Source organism: Monodon monoceros, unplaced genomic scaffold, assembly GCF_005190385.1.
Source record: "Monodon monoceros isolate NGI ecotype Baffin Bay Population unplaced genomic scaffold, NGI_Narwhal_1 Super_Scaffold_18, whole genome shotgun sequence".
Classification (NCBI taxonomy): domain Eukaryota; kingdom Metazoa; phylum Chordata; class Mammalia; order Artiodactyla; family Monodontidae; genus Monodon; species Monodon monoceros.
The window spans coordinates 86,044,522-86,063,109 of record NW_021703774.1 but is presented as its reverse complement, the minus strand read 5'-3'; the positions used below and the strand labels follow the sequence as shown (position 1 = coordinate 86,063,109).

Here is an 18,588-nt window from a genome sequence, read left to right as displayed (position 1 = left end):
ATCCAGCCCAAAATATCAAATCTAAACAACTGGGGCTCTTTATAGACTCTCCCTGGGGCAGGTGGACTGTTTACAGGGAAGAAGGAAGAAGATAAAATCATGGATAATTTAAGTTAATGGAGCCAACAAGAGATCTTAGGCACCGGAGCCGGAGGCATGAGGTATCCCCTCCAGCCTCAGCTGCCAAGGGGCTTGTGCCACCACCTCCATCTCACAGAAACATCCCTGCCTGGCCTGAGAGTAGAGCTGACGAAGCGCCTTCCACCGACACTGCTGAGAACATACCTCCTCTCTTTTCCCAAAGCAGTGCCCTTTCTGGTCTCACTTTTTTTGTTGTGTAAAAACCCGTTTTTCCCCAGTGAATTTTATTCAGGTTTTGAGGATGTTCATACATTATTTGTTGATTTTTGTCACTTTCATCCTCAGGGAGGCAACATCACCTGGCACCTTACTAAGGCTGTGTAGTAACTACGCAACCAATCTCTTAACAATATTTCGAACTTTCAGATTCACCAGAAATCAAGTTCTGACCCTTAGAAATGTTTATTTACAGGCCTCCTTCTACATCAATGTCTATACCAATTGCTGGTGAATCTGAATCTCTGGAAGAAGATAGAAAAGGTGGAGAGACTCTCAAAATTCATCTTGGGATAGCAGGTATGGATTGTCGCTTACTGGTTTTTCAGTTTGTAAGAAACAGTACTACCCTAAAAGTTTCCCAAAGTCCCTCCCAGATTTAAAATTCTGTGGGTATATATAACTTGAAATAGGCCAATAATTATCAGCAGTTTCAATTATGCAATGTTTCATTTTGTCTAAAGGGTGTGTTATCCTCTGACCAATTAAAAGCTAAATGTTGCAGTGACACTCCCACCCCCACCATTGTATGCCTCTACTCCCCACAGAAATGACAGGACACGACAGGATTGTTCCCGTTCCACATGCCCAGCAGCTTCTGCCAGTCATCTCTCAGGTGGTGCTTCTCTTGCATGAATCACATACCCTCTTTCATTGGTTCCCAAACATTAGTGCACATCAGAATCACCTGGTGGCTTGTTAAACCATAGATTGCTGACACTGCAGCCAGAGGTTTTGATTAAGTACATCTAGGTTGGGGCCTGAAAACTGCATGACTAAGTTCCCAGGTGATGCTGCTGTTCCTGCTGCTGGGCCCAGGCCACACCTTGGGGGCCACTTCTCCAGGCAAACACCTAGTCATAGGCTGCTCCCCAAGCTAAAAGCAGGTGGGGGAATGTCAAGTTGGCTGGGGAAAAAGCATTTATGAGCTTCCTTTTTTCTCCCACGCCATGTGACCAGGGTTATTATTTGAAAGAATGAAAAGAAAGGTGTAGTGATGTGGTTAACATTTTCACCACTTTTCAGATTGCAAAGATAAGATTTCTTATGCGTAATAAGGATTCTCAAATTTCCTGATTTGGGATCAGTGAATCCTTTGTGTACTTTTAACTCTTGCATTAGCTCCTTGTCTTCAGTATTTAAATATTATGAATTCTTTCTCATGTTGGAAACGAAACACTCATTAGCCCTACATCCTTCTCCATGTACTGCTCTCCCATAGGCTCACACTCTCCTTCCCCCACCATCCCCCACCCTCTTTCTCTCAGACTCAGGGGAGCAAGTTATAGCCAAACTTCTAGGAAGAATATACTGCCCATTTATTCCTAAACTCATGTGTGGTCTGGCTTCTACATTCTGCCCTCTCTTGATGATGTCTCCAAGAACATGACTGTCAAATCCTGTGGGCATTTTTTCTGCTCTCATCTGAATAAATTGGCCATTTATTCTTTCTGGAAGCTTTCTCTTGCCTTGGCTCCCACCTCTTTTCCCTAGCTTCTCAGAGGCTTCTTTATCTTCTTCCACCTTCCTGTTAAAATATCGATACTGTCCAGGATTTGGTTCCCTCCACTCACTTTCCCTGGGTGATGGCATCTGTACCTGGGATTTAACTATCACATAAATGTGAATGTGATCATGTAAATATGAGTTAATATGTTTGATTTACAAATTCATGTTGCCTCCAGGCCTCCGTCCTGACCACAGGCACATATTTCCAAATGCTTTTTGGAAAGGTCCACTTTATGTCACATTAGACTGAAACCCATCTGTTTATCTTTTTTTCTCAGCAAGCTTCTAAGTTCTTCGTGATCAGGTCTTAATTTTTCTTTGTATCAACAGCATAATGGCCGGGGACACAGTAGAAATTCCATGAGTAGTGAATGGGTGTCCTCAGGTGTCTCAAATTCCACATACCCAGCATGTCGTCTTCCTAACTCTTCCCCCTGTATTTTCTGTTGCAGTTATCCTGGCACACACTTCTAGTTAGTAATTAAGTACTGTCATTTGTGTCTGCTCAACATATCTCAGCTGAATTATTATGAAAATCTTCACTCCTTCACCCCCTGTTCATCCTGCTGCCAAAGTGATCTTTCCAAAATGTCAATCTGGTCAAGCCACACCCTTTTTTTTTTTTTTTTTTGCTGTACTCGGGCCTCTCACTGTTGTGGCCTCTCCCGTTGCGGAGCACAGGCTCTGGACGTGCAGGCTCAGCGGCCATGGCTCACGGGCCCAGCCGCTACCGCAGCATGTGGGATCTCTCCGGACCGGGGCACGAACCCGCGCCCCCTGCATCAGCAGGCGGACTCTCAACCACTGCGCCACCAGGGAAGCCCCACACCCTTTCTTAAAGCCATTGAATTATTTCCTTCCTTAAACCCATAGGATAAGGTCCTTCATTAGCAGGCATCTGCTCATCTCTCTCTTTCCTTCAGTCATCTACACCACTACCCTATATGCCAACTTTACCAAACTGTTTGCTTTCCTACAGACAAGGCATGCTTTTCCCTGCCTAGTCTAGCCGAGAAATTCCTATGCATTGTTAAAGACCTGGAGTTAACCTCCTTTATGAGGTTGTTCCTTCATTACCAAGTAGTGTTTGATGCATTTGTCCTTTGGAGCTCTTGATAGCTTCTTTTTGGTGCTTGTGTTTTGGTACTTGCCACGTTGTATTATAACTGCTTCTACTCTAAACTGTGAAGCATATATTTTATCTTATTTATTTTGTACCCCTATATCTTGTACAGTATTGGGCACTGACCTGGTAAGAGCTTAATAAATAATTATTGAATGAATACATTTTGAAAACCAATAAATAAATGGATGAATTAAGATCTGAGCCGGGCTTCCCTGGTGGTGCAGTGGTTGAGAATCTGCCTGCTAATGCAGGGGACACGGGTTCGAGCTCTGGTCTGGGAGGATCCCATGTGCCGCGGAGCAACTAGGCCCGTGAGCCACAACTACTGAGCCTGCGTGTCTGGAGCCTGTGCTCTGCAACAAGAGAGGCCCGCGCACTACGATGAAGAGTGGCCCCCGCTTGCCACACCTAGAGAAAGCTCTCGCACAGAAACGAAGACCCAATGCAGCAAAAATTAATTAATTAATTAATAAACTCCTACCCCCAACATCTAAAAAAAAAACTATTAAGATCTGAGCCAATGCTAGGAGTAAAGTATATAACTCTTGATATGAACCAACTCTTTTAGTTCAGAATTTGCTGTAGCCAAACATTTGGGCTTAGGACCACTGTCAAGCAGGACTAGGGATGCTGGTTTGGATTTGTACCTTACAGTCTGTCCAGAAATGAGAAACCCTTTGCAGAAGCGTCAGGTCGCTCCAGTAGCTTACTTATTTGGCAGCATTCGTTGGCCCATCTGTGTTCAATATCATTTATAGAACTGCTGCTATAATTGCTGTGTTACTCAGTTGGTTTCCTTTTGCCTCTAAGTGAAAAACAGTTCTAGTTTCCAAATATTTCACCCTAATGAAAATGGTCACCCTTCTGCATTCTGTGGAAGAAGCCTAGTTCTGGAAATACATAATTGGCATCTGGAATATGCACATTATTAGGAAAATAATAGAAATAGCTTTGACACTGCTTTTTTTGTGCATTGACTTTGAAACTGAATACTAGAATCAATTTCTGAAGAACCTTATTCTCAGTGCTACATCACACGCTGTTTTGATTTAAACCACATACATTTGTCCAAATTATAGCCTAGCACCAGCATCACTAATGCAAAAGTAACGAAGTGTCTACTGTCGTGATGGATTTGGGGAGCAAGATTTCCGCAAAAACCACCCAAAAACCTGGCAATTTTGTGAGAATTTATAAGAATCCATCTGACTTCTTTTTATAAGAGAAATACTAAATATAAAAACTGAAATAGTTTTATTTAAGATAGAGTGCTATTAAATCTTATGAAAAGTACTATAGCACTCCAGTAAACTGAGGTATTTAAGTTCTTTGCACAGTATTTCTTGCAGCACAGTTGTTTACATTGTACTGATTTAAAGGGATTTCTTTCACTCTGTAACTTGATAATGAACTTAGTTTCTAAAATACGTAGATTAGAATACAAATTGACCATTGACTTGTTGACAGTAATAGTAACATTATGTTATGACATATTGCAGATCTCTCAGCAAAGAGTGCCTCTGTTCCAGATGAACTTGGTGCCTGTGGACATTCTAGAACATCAAGCTATGCAAGCCAGCAGTCAAAAGTATCAGGTAGAGGCTAAGAGTGAAGTTGAATTGCTCTGAAGGGACTTGGAATTGCTATGGTGCGGGAGGAGAATGTTTGGTTGCAGTGTGTTTGATACTAGTGTTACATCCAGAGTGATTTTCTCTGACAGGGTATAGCTCTTGCCACTCCCGGTCATCTAGTTTCTCTGAGTTCTGCCACAGGAGAAATACCTCAGTGGGAAGTACATCAACAGGAATTGAAAGTATTCTAGAGCCATGTGATGAAATGGAGCAAAAGATAGCTGGACCAAGTCTTGATACAGCTGATAAAGAAGATACAGCTTCGGAAACACTCAACAGGTATCATTTTGGTCTCAGTTTAAACGGAAAAAAGAAAAAAAAAACACTTTTTTTTCATAACATAATAAAAAAGGAAATTTTAAAAACTTATTTTCAAAGATGCCCAGTGAAACAAGATTCTGTAGAATCTCAGCTGAAGCGAGTTGATGACACCAGAGTGGATGCAGATGATATTGTGGAGAAAATATTACAAAGTCAAGACTTCAGCCTAGATTCCAGTGCAGAAGGTGTGTAGATAACCATTAAGTGTATATGGATGTATGTGACCCGGGTTTGTATAATCAATGTGGTCGGCAGTAAAGAGTCAGTACATTATGATACTGAGTGTTTGGTATTTGTAAAATAAATTTCACACCCATAAAAATCTGAAGATAACTTTTTATTTCTTGGATAGTTTAGTTTAATGGATATTAAACTTGGAAAAGAATTAACTTTAGTTTAAAAATATCAATTTTAAAGAAAGCTTTTATTGTATTTTTTAACTATGCATCAATGTCTGCCATGATTATATACGTTATGACAGATAGCTACATCTGCTTTGTCATAACTGGGCATGAGTACCTCAAGTCACTATTGCAATTTGGAAGGTTAGGTGGTGATCTTCAAATGATAGTGAGTAACAGAATGCCTCATCCCCTCCTTAGCATTTTCACTGAAACTGAAAATTTACGTGCCACCAATTTGAAAGTTATAATTATTCATGCTGGTGTGAATAGAGAGCAGTTAACAATGGACTTAGTTTCATTATGTAACTGGTTGTAAAGAAAAATAATTAAACCCTGCTTGAGGAAGTTTGTAGGAACAGCTGTCTTCTTTACTGGGCTTTAAGAAAAATAGCTTTAAGAAAGTTAACAAGAAGTAACTATTAGGATATCTTTTAAACTGCCTGTTTTAAAACATGTATGTAGTTCTTTTTTTAAGTTTTTATTTCTTTAACAAAACTGAATGTAAAATGTGAATTTATTATAATATGAATATTATTTGACAATCTAACAATTGTACCTATAACAAATATTGTAAATGTATATTGCAGAAGAAGGACTGAGGTTATTTGTGGGTCCTGGGGGAAGTACAACCTTTGGCAGTCATCATCTTCCAAACAGGTATGTAGTCCAAAGAGTATCTCACTAAAATGAAGAATAGACTGACTTTTTCTTTTAAATGCTCATGAGTAGAAGATGAAGGTTACAAAGTTTGTATTAGATTGAGGCTAGAAAGCACAATATTAGTAGTTCCATGAGAAGAATTACAGCTCTTAGTGTAGCTCTTAGTTTTCCTTATCCTGAATATGTTTGAAATTGTATTTTATAAGTTTAATTGTTGATTTCCTTAGATGTATTTTTAGAATGTATTAGTAGAGAACTGGTAGAGCACCGGGCAAGCTGCAGTGTACAAAGGACATTTAGAAAAGAGTTCTTAGTCTGCTATCTTACAGCAAAGCAAAATTATATTTTCAATCAGCGATCTTGTCTGTTATGAGCAGTTTACACAACCACTCAGTAGCAGACACTGATATTAATCTTTCTTGTACTCTCTTTTCTGCGCCCCACTAGAGCCTAACATACATATTAAGAAAAATAAGTTTGGAAAACTAATTTTCATGTTGGTAGTTACTTAGATTCAGATGAAGAAAAGGCACCTGCCAGACTTAGCATTCTGGTTTCCAGCACTGCAGCAGGTAACGGTGAGCACAGATGCTGAGGACACCTTCGAAATGCTGATCACTCCACTGCTTCCCCACAGCCTGATCCCTGTGCACCCAGTACCCAGTATTCCCGTGGAGTATTTATGTAGAACTCCAGCACAACGACAGTCTAAGTCAGAGTTGCAGGGGGAGGGAGCCCCCTGGTCCAAGACAGTTATTTTATTTTCTAATGCTCAAAACCAGAAGGAATGTTTAATTCATTTCTTCTACCAATACTCATTTTATTGAGTACCTCCTATGCGTCCATCACATTGCAGGGCCCAAAGGATACAAAGGAGCAAACACCTACATCAGCAACTAACTACCTTCAGATGTGATAGGTGGGAATAAAACTGTGCTGTGGAGGATAGAGGAGTCACACAATTTAGACCTTTTGCAACTTTCATTTACTTATGCACTTATTAAATTCAGTAACAATTTATTGGGCCAACTTGTGGTTAAGGGTGCAAAGAAGAAAGACCCAGCTCTTACCCTCAGCTAGATTATAGTCTAGCATGCGAGTTTGGAAAACTACAGCCCGTGGGCCCTGTTGGCTCACTGCCTATTTCTGTAAACAAAGTTTTATTGGAATACAGCCCACCTGTTTACGTATTGTCTACACATATTGCCTGAATTGGCTGCTTTGTGCTACAGTAGGAGCCATGAGCAGTATAACAGAGACTATGTGGCCCTCCTAAGATATTTGTTATCTGACCCTTTCTAGCAGGTGAGATAGACAAACTAAATTTTATAGTAATATGATAAATTCTATAATATAGAGAAGTAGAGGAAACTCTGAGATGGCACCTCACTCAGACAGAGAAAACTTCCTAGAAAAGTTGACAAGTACTTGAAGAGGGTCTTTGGGAGAATAAAAGATAAGTGAGCGGTTACGAAGGGGTATGTGGAAGACAGATATTCCTGGTAGTAGGAACAAATAGAAGGAACTTAACAGGCATAATAATTATAATATATAATTATATAGTAGTGAATATATAATAATTATAGGCAATACTTATTGAACTTTTATTAGTTATGTGCTGAGCACCATGTGTATGTTTCATTCAATTCTCATCTCTTTCAATACTATTATTAGTTTTTTAAAAGAGGAAGCACAGATAAAAAGAGGTTAAGGAAGTTTACCCAAGGAAGGCCTTAAAGCTAGTAAGTGTTAAAACCAAGGTCATACCCATGTCTCTTGAGTCTAAAGCCCATTCATTGTACTTAATCATTTTATCTTACTGGTTTATGAATAATATCACCTACTTAGAGAATGCCCATAAACAGGTTTTTCTAAGGAGGTGGGGCATGTGAAATGGAGTTGTGGGACATGAGGCTGGGAAGTATCTTGAAGACAGGTTGTAAAGAGCCTCCGTCCCCATAACAAAATGTTTACCCTTCTTGTGTACACTGGGGAGCCATTGGTCATTCTTCAGCAGGGAACTGACCTATCAGATTGGCATTTTAGAAAAGTAACTGGCCATAATTTTGAGGGTAGATAGGAGCAGGGAAAGACTAGTAGCAGGGAACTAGGTAGAAGAATGACATTTATAAGGACAATGATATGTATGGTAGAGAAAATGTGTTTTTGAGTTAAAGAGACAGGTTCACATCTTAACCAGACCACGACCACTTTGGGAGTAAATCATTTAACTTCAGTTGAACTGAGCTCTATTAAAAATGTGATCATATGCCTACTTCCTGGAGTTGTTATAAAGTATAAATGACATGATATACTCAGTAAGCCCTAGCTATTATTATTTCAGGTGGAGAAACAGCAAAAGCTACAGTTCCAACCAAAAGGAACCAAAATAATAAACGCATGGGCTATCTCATTAGACTACTCAGAGTCCAGTCATAGCTCTTCCACTATTGACTTTACAGTGTTAGTAAACTCTCTGTAAGCCTCATTTTCCTCACCTGTAAAATGGGAATGGTAAATAAGTTATGTAACTCATAGGATTTTTGTGAGGGTTAGGTTTAGATCATTTATGTAAAGTTACTTAGCACAGTACCTGGCACATAAAAGGTTCTCAATATATGCTAGCTATTTGTGTTGTTTGCAGAGAAAAAAAGATAATTTCTAGTTGAGAGAGAATCTAGAACCTAGGATATAAAGGCATTTATGTAGTTAAGAATTCTGGCTCCCGTCCTCCTTCCAAATGAATGTTAAAAAAAATCACCCAATACGTGAAAGCCTAAAGGGACAATTAGGGGTTGAAGCAGATTCATATTACATGCTGAAGAATGTCAGAAACAATGTGTCATGGTGAAAGGAGGCTGGGCCATGGAGTCAGATATGGGTTCTGTTCCTGGCTTAGCCATAATTACCCAGCTTAGCCATGATCTTGACATACTGCATCTCTCACTTGCTACCAAAAAGACAGCTGCATCCCTGGGAGAACAACACACGCTCTGGAGTGGGCTGCCTGTGTTCAGTCCCAAGCTCCACCATTTATTAGCTGTGTGTCTTTGGTAAGTTACTTCACTTCTCTCTGCCTCAGTGTCCTCACCTATAAAATAGTGATGATAATAGAACCCACCTCATAAGAGTTAATAGTGTTAAAATTAAACGAGGGAAGACATGGTAATGCTTAGGACAAAATCTGGTGTGCAGTAAACACTCAAGTACTTTATATATACTAATTAAAGGTCTGTCTTTCAGAGTTCTTATGGCAGTTAATTTGAACTGTCCAGCGAGTACTTGTACACATAGGCTCTCCATAAATGGTGGGTATTCATCAGAGAAGCTAATGTGTTAGTGTCAGATCCATTATGTAAGATAAACTAGTAGCACAGGATGAAACCAGAATCATTTACCTAGAGCACAGAAGAGGCACAAGAACCACGGTTCCAAAAGGGAACCTATGAGATTGAAGAGAACAGGGCAACAAGTGATAGAGACTTGGGGAGGACTGTTTGCAGTAATCCATTTTAAGTCTAGTGGATACAGCCTGGCCAGCTCAGGGCTGCTTACAGAACCCCGCATGTACCTCCTTGCTTGCCTTTGGGACATTTAATTTCTGACAAGTAGTCTGCTTTCATTTCTACTTTTATTCCTCTGTGATTTATCTTTCATCTCTGACTGCTTTTAAGCTTTTCTCTTTATCTCTGGTTTTTAGCAGTTTGCTTATGACGTGCCTTGGCGTGTTTTTCTTTGTGTTTATTCTGCTTAGGGTTCATTGAGCTTTTCTTGAATCTGGGGGTTTAAAATTTTCATCAAAATTGGAAATTCTGCAGCCATTATTTTTTCTCCACTCCTTCTGGTACCCCAGACTTACAAATTGTAGCTCCTGCATCCCTGAGCTCTGACCTGAGTCCTCCACTGACAGAGACCACCTAGCCGTATCTGGGTCCTCCCTCCCTGTGCTGTAGGCTGGGAGGGTCCAGAAGGAGATGGCTTTAGGCAGCAAGCTGAGGCAGTTTGTCTGGCTTTTCTTTCTTTCTTTCCCTTATCTCAGGGCCCGTCCCATGCTGCCTGCTGTCCAGTGTGTGAAAACTGTTGTTTCATATAGTCTATCCAGTTTTCTAGTTATTTGAAGCAGGAGCGAAAGTCTGGTTCCTGTCACTCCATCACTGCCCGAAGCAGAACCATTTTAGGGCATCTAAAAGCCTATGTGCAGTGGTGCTCACCAAGGTTCCTTCAAATTCTGATTATCTGCAGCTGTGAAAGAGCGTTCACTGGTATTCTGTTGAGGATGTTCCTATTTCTTCTTTAGAATGAATCTGTAAGAACAGAAGTCTCTGAGCAATCAACTGAGAATTCCAATTCAGTCCTGGTGGACTAGTAACTACTACCTTACTTCCATTTTTTAGAATTTCCCCTTAAAATTCCATTAAGGGCAGAGACCAGTCATGGTGGTTGCTTCTGGTCTTACTGATCTCTGGCATACTCAGAGTGAAATGTCAGGTAGTAGTCCCTGGCATCTTGACAAATGAGGAGATAGGCGCCTGGTGATAACTTTAAGCAGTAATACCCTCCCACCATGCAATACCACTTTAGCTTTCCTCCTAATCACTCAGGAGGGGTCAGTGAAAGGGTAGAATGATCCTCATCCAAAAATAAATCCAGCTCCCTCAAAAAGACACTGTGTTTATAGGCTCATAGAAAACCTTTATCAGGGGAGTTCAGGGTTTTTTTTTTGGTTTGGTTTGGTGTTTTTCTTGTTTGTTTGGTTGGGGTTTTTTGCCGTGCTGCAAGGCTTGCAGGATATTAGTTCCACAACCAGGGATTGAAATTGAACCCGCGCCCTTGGCAGTGAAAGCGCGGAGTCCTAACCACTGGAGTGCCAGGAAACTCCCAGTTTGGATGTTTTGAGCACTACCTGCCCTGGACTCCTTACATGGTGCCCTGCAATAAACGCTGCACTTTCCTTCAGCACCAGAAAAACAAAAACCAAAACCTTATCCTCCCAGACCAAGAAACAATAGACGGAACATGTGTTCATTCCATTATAACATAAGGCCAAGGTACCAGGTGAATCAACAAAGAAAAAAAAAAAAACCTGTTGATGAGGTCTTTACTTAATTTAAGTATTTCTAAGTACTTTATTCACAAAGCTTGCAAATTTTAAGTCTTTTAGTATTCTCCATATTTCATTAATAGAGGTCAGTTAGTACCTGGCATATTAGGGCAAAGGCTAAGCTGCTATAATAAAGAGACCCAAAAATAAAATGGCCAGCCTGGAGGAACAGCTTTGTCCCAGAAATGATTCACTGGTGCAGGTACCTCCATTTTGTCCTTTACCATCCTCCTTACCTGTGTTATCAAAATTGCTACCAGTCCAAGGCAAGCAATGTCCCTTTAAAGCAAGTGAGGCAGAAGTTGGCATATCTCCATTCACGTTCCCTGGGGGTGAAACTTAGTCACAAGGCCACACCTGTAGACAAAGGAGTTCAGGAAATGTCTCTAACCAAGCAGGCTGTCCCTAGCTAAAACCATGGAAAAGGGGAGAGTAGATGTGGGAGGACAGCCAGCAGTCTGACAAACCATGCTCGTGAAGAAATAAAGCCCTCTTCAAGATCATTTTCCCTTTTAATCTGCATTAGCATAGATATAATTTACAATACTGACCACCTATAAAGACATTTGCATTCGACTAAAATAATTTTTGTGCTTCCTTGTTAAGTACGTTAAGACGCCACAATACTAATGCAACTAAAAACTATCATCCATTAAGTCAGCGCAAGACCTGAACTGCTGGAGTCAATATATGCTCCTGGATTTACATATAAACATGTTTGCCACAGTGTGTTGATAGTTAAGAATTTGGAAACATTACTAGATTACTGTGGGAATAAGTATGAGGTGATCAGGGACTAGACTAATCCCAGTGTATCAATTATAAACATTCAATACTTCAAGTACTTTCTCTCTGTGATATCAAATATAAACCTTCTGGATATCAAATCAAGTAGAAAATGCCTAATGCACTATCTCTTTGGGGACAAAATCAAGTGGAACAATCTCAAACACTACAGCTCACAAGTTTGAAGTTTTGTTTTGTTTTTTCCCTACTTTTAGGGTGGGGTCTGGAGCTTATGAACAAGTTGTGATCAAACGCTAGAAATCAAGCTGGTGAACTGAAGCTTCCCTAGGGGTTTAAGATGTGGTCAGTTGAGCTGTCAAGGCACTTTATTCAAGCACTTATGAGAAAGTGAACCTATTAAAAAAAAATGCAGCATGTTCATCTATCAAGAGGAAAGCCAACACTGATTTCTTCTCTGAAGGTGCCCACCACTCTCCTTTCTCACCCACCCACAGGGAACATCGGAATGGTAGTATCAGGGCAGTGTGCCGCGTGTGCTTACAGGTACACAGCTTCTGTGGTCACTGCACATAATAATGAAAAGCCTTCTTTTTTTTTCAAAACATCCAGTGGGAAAAACAGCACTATACGTCTGAGTATAATTTTAATGTTGAAGTGTAAAACGTGTGATAGAAGTGCTTGACTGATTTGGGCTCTAACTTTTTAATTTTATGTTTGAGAGACAATAAGTGAAAATAATTTAAACTCTATAAACTTTGCCAAGAATAGATATAATTCCTGTGAAGGAAATCTTCCATATTATACTATCACGGTATTGTACTAAGTTCATTCACTCTTTTTGATGCAATATTTGATATAAAATGTGGGTGTTCGTGATTTGGGAAGGTGTTATACTACATTTTAAACATGTAAAATGCTTAATTCTAAATGTATTAGTCATAAATTGAATAACAAATGTGAGTTATTTAAGTCTGAGATACGTGAATGGGTATAATGCTATTATTATGCAGTATGTATCATTACTTGTTAATATTAGATGAGCTACAGAATTCCCACTAGCACTATATGAGAGACCGAAGTTTAAGACTCCATATTGTTAGGCTACCATAAGACACCCTAATGTAAGAGCTCTGTTAACAGAATAATATCTGATGGTTTCAGGAGTCAAAATTTAGAACAACAGGAGGAAAATTGTGATATGGTCAGAAACAGAGCTGCCTTTTCTCTGTAAGTTCAGGCTTACATGAAACTGAAAATTATTCCAAGGAGGTAGTGGATAAAGGACAGGGGACAGCCACTTGACATCACTGACATGGACCCATGGTTTTCTGTTTTCTTCTTTACTGTATCAGAAATTAGTTATTTTGAGGCAAGAATAGAATATAACATACATCAAATAGAGCTTTTAAAATAAGAATATCTGATCTGGATCCAGTTAAATAGCACAGCAGATAAACCTTAAGAGTTTTTCTGGTCTTACATGACAGTGTCTGTATGGAAAGATCTTAATTTTCTTGGAATCACTCAGTCACTGAAGAAAAATATTGATTCTGTAGAACCAGTCATTCCCAGTCCTTACTTTCAAAACCATGTCCAAGAAATGTGCTGTGTTAGAATTACTTTGGTCTAATATTTCCATGTTGGCAAAGTCAGAGGGAAAAATATATTATTTTTTTTAATTTATTTTTAATATCCAGATTTAGAGGTTTGAAAATTTTTGAATAGTTCATGTTAGGGTTTTTTTTTTAATATTTCAAGGATTGGGTATTCCAAATTAATTCAATACTACTTTTATAAATAGATTCTGATATTTTTTTAAAGAGATAACACCCCGTTTTAGAATATCTTGAATGTTGAAAGATAGGATTTTCTGACTTATTAGTCATGCTTTTTTATTTTTTAAGATTTGTTTTGAGGAAAAAAAATTGACCTGAACATTTTAGTCTAACCAAGGAAAATATTACCTTAATGGTAAAGACATGCCGTCTGCGAATAAACAGGTGAATTGATCCATTCGTTATATATCATGGGAAGAAAAAAACAATCAAAGAAAGTTTTTAATAGAGATGTGAAGATATTGTTTAGAGAGACATTTATTATGACGTCTTAAAAACATATTTTTCTATTTTCAAAGTATTATTTCTAGGCTATGTTTTTTATTGGCACTTCTGCAGATGATTTTGCAGTTTTGAAAGTGAAAATAAAAACTAGATTGTAAGTTAGGTTCAGTGAGGACATTTTCCAGATATGTAAAAGATGCTGTGATTAGGGCACTGCCCACATCTTACTCATCCTTGGCTGCCCTTGGCCCAATACCTTTATACAAGACTGGCTCTTGGTATTTAAGATGATATAGCATTATTTTTTAAGAACAAAATGTGGAGAGATTTTGAAAATCGTGCCTTTACAATTTGAGCAGCCACCAGATACATCTTGCTTAAGGTACTAGTAAGTATAACATATGTTTTGATAAGTAGAAACATTAGGAAGAAAAAAGATGACGGTGTCCGCTTTCTTCAGTGAAAGTCTGGATTTATTTTATTCTATTTTGTGTTCTATCATAATACTTTGCAATCAGATTTCATTACAGTCCTTGAAAATATTTGTTAAAGGACCTAAGTGTCTTACTTTCTAGTTTTTCTTAGAGTATATACTAGTAATATCTTAACCATATAGCTATTGAAAAAAATCTGCTTATTAAATACCAAGTCTACTTTTGGTTCCATTTTGAGTTTCAAAAATAAATCTGAAAAATTAAATCTTAATAACTTTTCAACTTTTAAATATTAAATATTTTATTTTTTTAATATTAAAGTCGAATTTTAAATCACCTAGTCCTGGAGAATTTGCCGATATATAACATTTTCTTTTTCTAATCTTACCCTAGAGAAAAAGATTGATGGTATTTTTAAAGCTAAGTATTTCTGATCAGATAATGAAGTGTCTTAAATACCTTGTTTGGGGGAAACACAGAGACCAGTCAGGAGCCCACTTCCTGTGACTTGTGCTGGTGAACAAGACTAGAGAGGATGTGAAGGGTAGCAGAGGGCAGAGAAGGCCCTGGGCCATTAGTTTACACTCTGATGGTTGACTCCCCCTTTGCGATGGTGGTGGTGAAGGCTTCTGTATACAGACAACTAATTTGGACTGGTACTTATAATCTGAGAAAGTCTTGGCCAAGAATCCTAAAGTCCACCAACCCATTTCAGCAAAATACTATCAGAGTAATGATGTCCTAACTAGATTCTTCTGTATATGTGCTTTTTGGTTTTTTAAATGGAAACCATGAGCCACAGAGGTCCACCACTTAGCCCATTTGTTGCTAGAAGGGAAAAAAATCTCCTACTAGCCTCCAGTCACCCACACATTCAGGTGTCAATGAGTTTTAATATATTAAAACATCCAGAAGTATTTTTAGAATTTAAGATTTCCATGCTAACTAGACTACCTTACAAGTTCAAGCTGATGGTATTATTAAATACTTCGTTGAAGTTCTCTGAAGTGTTAGGCTTCCATTATATATGATAATGCTCTAAAAGATACTGGGCTTATATGACAGGGTTGCATTTTATTTTAACAGACCTTTAACTGGGGCAGTTCAGAAATTATGCTTGGTCAGTTCTCTTGGATGGTATGTCATGTTAATGTAACCTAGTACTGTAGTTGAAATTGTGTTGTGCCGTTACCCATGTGTTGGCTTAGGTACTGTACATAGTCTTAATAGCTGAGATGTTAAAGAAGATGAAGTCTAAAAATACAAAGGATGAAACATGCCTATATTAACCTGTTTTAAGACTGCTTTAGATATAAAGGCCTTATTCCCTTATATATGTGACTTTTCAGAAGATATATATACACAGTATATTTTAAATGGTCATGTGGGTGGTCTCTAGCTACTCTCCATATGACAAAACTGGCAAATTTTTTTATTTACGTGGACAACAAACTCCACATTTACAAACGTTTATGTTCATCTTATGCATATAATAATGAATTCTCTTGCTGATATTCATTGACCAAATCCCACATACAGGAAGACATTTACCGTATATTCAGTTTGTTTTTTTGGAAATACATCTTACTTGGGGGATCACCTTCCTCTTAGACATTTATTTGGTCCTCTGGAAATTGATACAGTTGTGGGTAATCATGTAAATGTTTATGAAAAATTTTTTATTGAAGTGATTCCATTAGTATTCTAATCTCTAATACATGGAGAATGACCTTCATATTTATATATTTCTTTATTTTAACCTCCCAGCTATTAATCCAGGAAATTTTTTCCTTTTCTTTGCCAAAACTTTTTATTGTAAAATATTTGAGTAATGTAAAGGTGAATCTTATACATGTTCAATAAAAATCATATCTTTAACTTTAGAATGTTGTTTATACTTTAAATTTTCAGTTAAGGGGCTTCCCTGGTGGCGCAGTGGTTGGGAGTCCACCTGCCGATGTGGGGAACACGGGTTCGTGCCCCGGTCCGGGAGGATCCCACATGCCGCAGAGCAGCTGGGCCCGTGAGCCATGGCCACTGAGCCTGCGCGTCCGGAGCGTGTGCTCCGCAACGGGAGAGGCCACAACAGTGAGAGGCCCACATACCAAAAAAAAAAAAAAAATTCAGTTAAGATTCTGTCAGAAATCTGTCCGTTGCTTGCCAAGGAAAGAAAACCAAAAGGAAAAGACCAGCATGTAACTCCTCCCTGAGGGCTTCCCTTTATTTATGACCAGGTAGTATAGCCAGTTTACAGGCTTGAATGCCTCCAGTGAAAGACTTTTCTCTGAGACCTGAGGCAGCCCCTGCCATCCTGTGGGCATGGACTTTGGAGTAAGACAGACCTGAGTCTGAATTCAAACTCATCTCTGAACCTGTTTTCTAATCTAAGATGGTGATAATACCACCAACTCTTTTGGGTTGTGATGAAGAACACAAAAGCTAATGTAAGGAATATGCCGTAGGCACTCAGTGTTAGATCAAGCCAAAAATTTGTCTTTGTGTAGCATCTACATACATACCTTAATTCTAGTGTTAGACATATGGAAGATGGTCAATAAATGTGGCACTATTAGAGGTTAAAATCATGACTTAAATGATATTCATAATCACCACACCCTTGTACAGACTGCTTTTCCTTTTGACTAGAATGTCCTCACAGAGCGGAAAAACAATGCCAACAAATTCTCTCTGCTGATATTCAAATTACAGCAGCAACTTCAAGTTAATAAAGAACTATGGTTCAATATGAGTTTGGACCTGATCTTTCTATGTAGATTGTCATGATTTCCCTGGACAGTACAGATTAAGAAAGGTTACATAAGTTAAGGAGAAAGTACCCCACTTGCTGGCAGAAGCAGGGTGGGGTTATGGCCACTCTAGGGGAAACCCTCAAACCTCCTCCCCAGTACACAGGATTGTACGGGATCATCTGGGACAACTTTGTGCCGATCACAGCAGAACCTAGCAGGAGCCTCTGATCTGTCCCCTCAGACTTTTCAATATAGTTGATGTACAATATTACGTAAGTTACAGGTGTACAACATAGTGATTCACAGTTTTTAAAGCTTATACTCCATTTATAGTTATAAAATATTGGCTATATTCCCTATGTTGTACAGTATATCCTTGTAGTTTATTTTATACTTAATAGTTTGTACATTTTAATCCCCTACCCCTGTCTTGCCCCTCCCCCTTCCTCTTCCCTCTGGTAACCACTAGTCTGTTCTCTGTAAGTTGGTTTCTTTGTTATATTCACTAGTTTATTTTTTAGATTCCACATATAAGTCATATCATACAGTATTTGTCTTTCTCTGTCTGACTTACTTCACTTAGCATGATACCCTCCAAGTCCATCCATGTTGTTGCAAATGGCAAGATTTCATTTTTATGGCTGAGTAGTATTCCATTGTGTGTATATATATATATATATACCATGTCTTTTTTATCCATTCATCTGTTGATGGGCACTTGGGCTGCTTCCATATCTTGGCAACTGTAAATAATGCTGCTTTGAACATTGGGGTGCATTTATCTTTTCAAATTAGTGTTTTCATTTTTTTCATATATATATATATATATATATATATATACCCAAGAGTGAAATTGCTGGGTCATATGGTAGTTCTATTTTTAGTTTTTTGAGAAACTGTCATACTGTTTCCCACTGTGGCTGCACTAATTTACATTCCCACCAATAGTGTACGAGGGTTCCCTTTTATACATTCCCTCCAGTATTTGTTATTTGTGTTCTTGATGATAGCCATTCTGACAAGTGTGAGGTGGTATCTCATTGTGGTTTTGATTTGCATTTCTCTGATGATTAGCAACGTTGAGCACCTTTTCATGTGCGTCTTGGCCATCTGTATATCTTCTTTGGAAAAACATCTATTCAGGTCTTCTGTCCATTTTTTAATCAGGTTGTTTGGGGTTTTTTTGATGTTGAGTTTTATGAGCTCTTTATATATGTTGGATATTAACCCCTTATCAGTCATATCATTTGCAAATATTTTCTCCCATTCGTAGGTTGTCCTTTCATTGATGGTTTCCTCTGCTGTGCCTAAGCTTTTACATTTGATTAGGTCACATTTGTTTATTTTTGCTTTTATTTCTATTGCCTTGGTAGACTGACCTAAGAAAACATTGCTAAGATTTATGTCAGAGAATGTTTTACCTATGTTCTCTTCTAGGAGTTTTATGGCATCGTTTCTTATATTTAGATCCTTAAACCATTTTGAGTT

At 38.5% G+C, this 18,588-nt stretch overlaps 1 protein-coding gene across 1 annotated transcript in view; it reads left to right on the top strand.

Moving 5' to 3' along the window:
• FAM102B (family with sequence similarity 102 member B) overlaps positions 1-12,232 on the top strand; it is a 102,997-nt gene extending 90,765 nt beyond the window's left edge. Inside the window, exons 6-11 of the mRNA XM_029226836.1 lie at positions 554-657; positions 4,492-4,587; positions 4,713-4,902; positions 5,002-5,129; positions 5,936-6,005; positions 12,111-12,232. Coding sequence (XP_029082669.1) covers positions 554-657; positions 4,492-4,587; positions 4,713-4,902; positions 5,002-5,129; positions 5,936-6,005; positions 12,111-12,153 — 631 coding nt within the window. The 3' untranslated portion in view covers positions 12,154-12,232. The remainder of the gene's footprint in view (positions 1-553; positions 658-4,491; positions 4,588-4,712; positions 4,903-5,001; positions 5,130-5,935; positions 6,006-12,110) is intronic.
• The last annotated feature ends 6,356 nt before the right edge of the window (positions 12,233-18,588 follow it).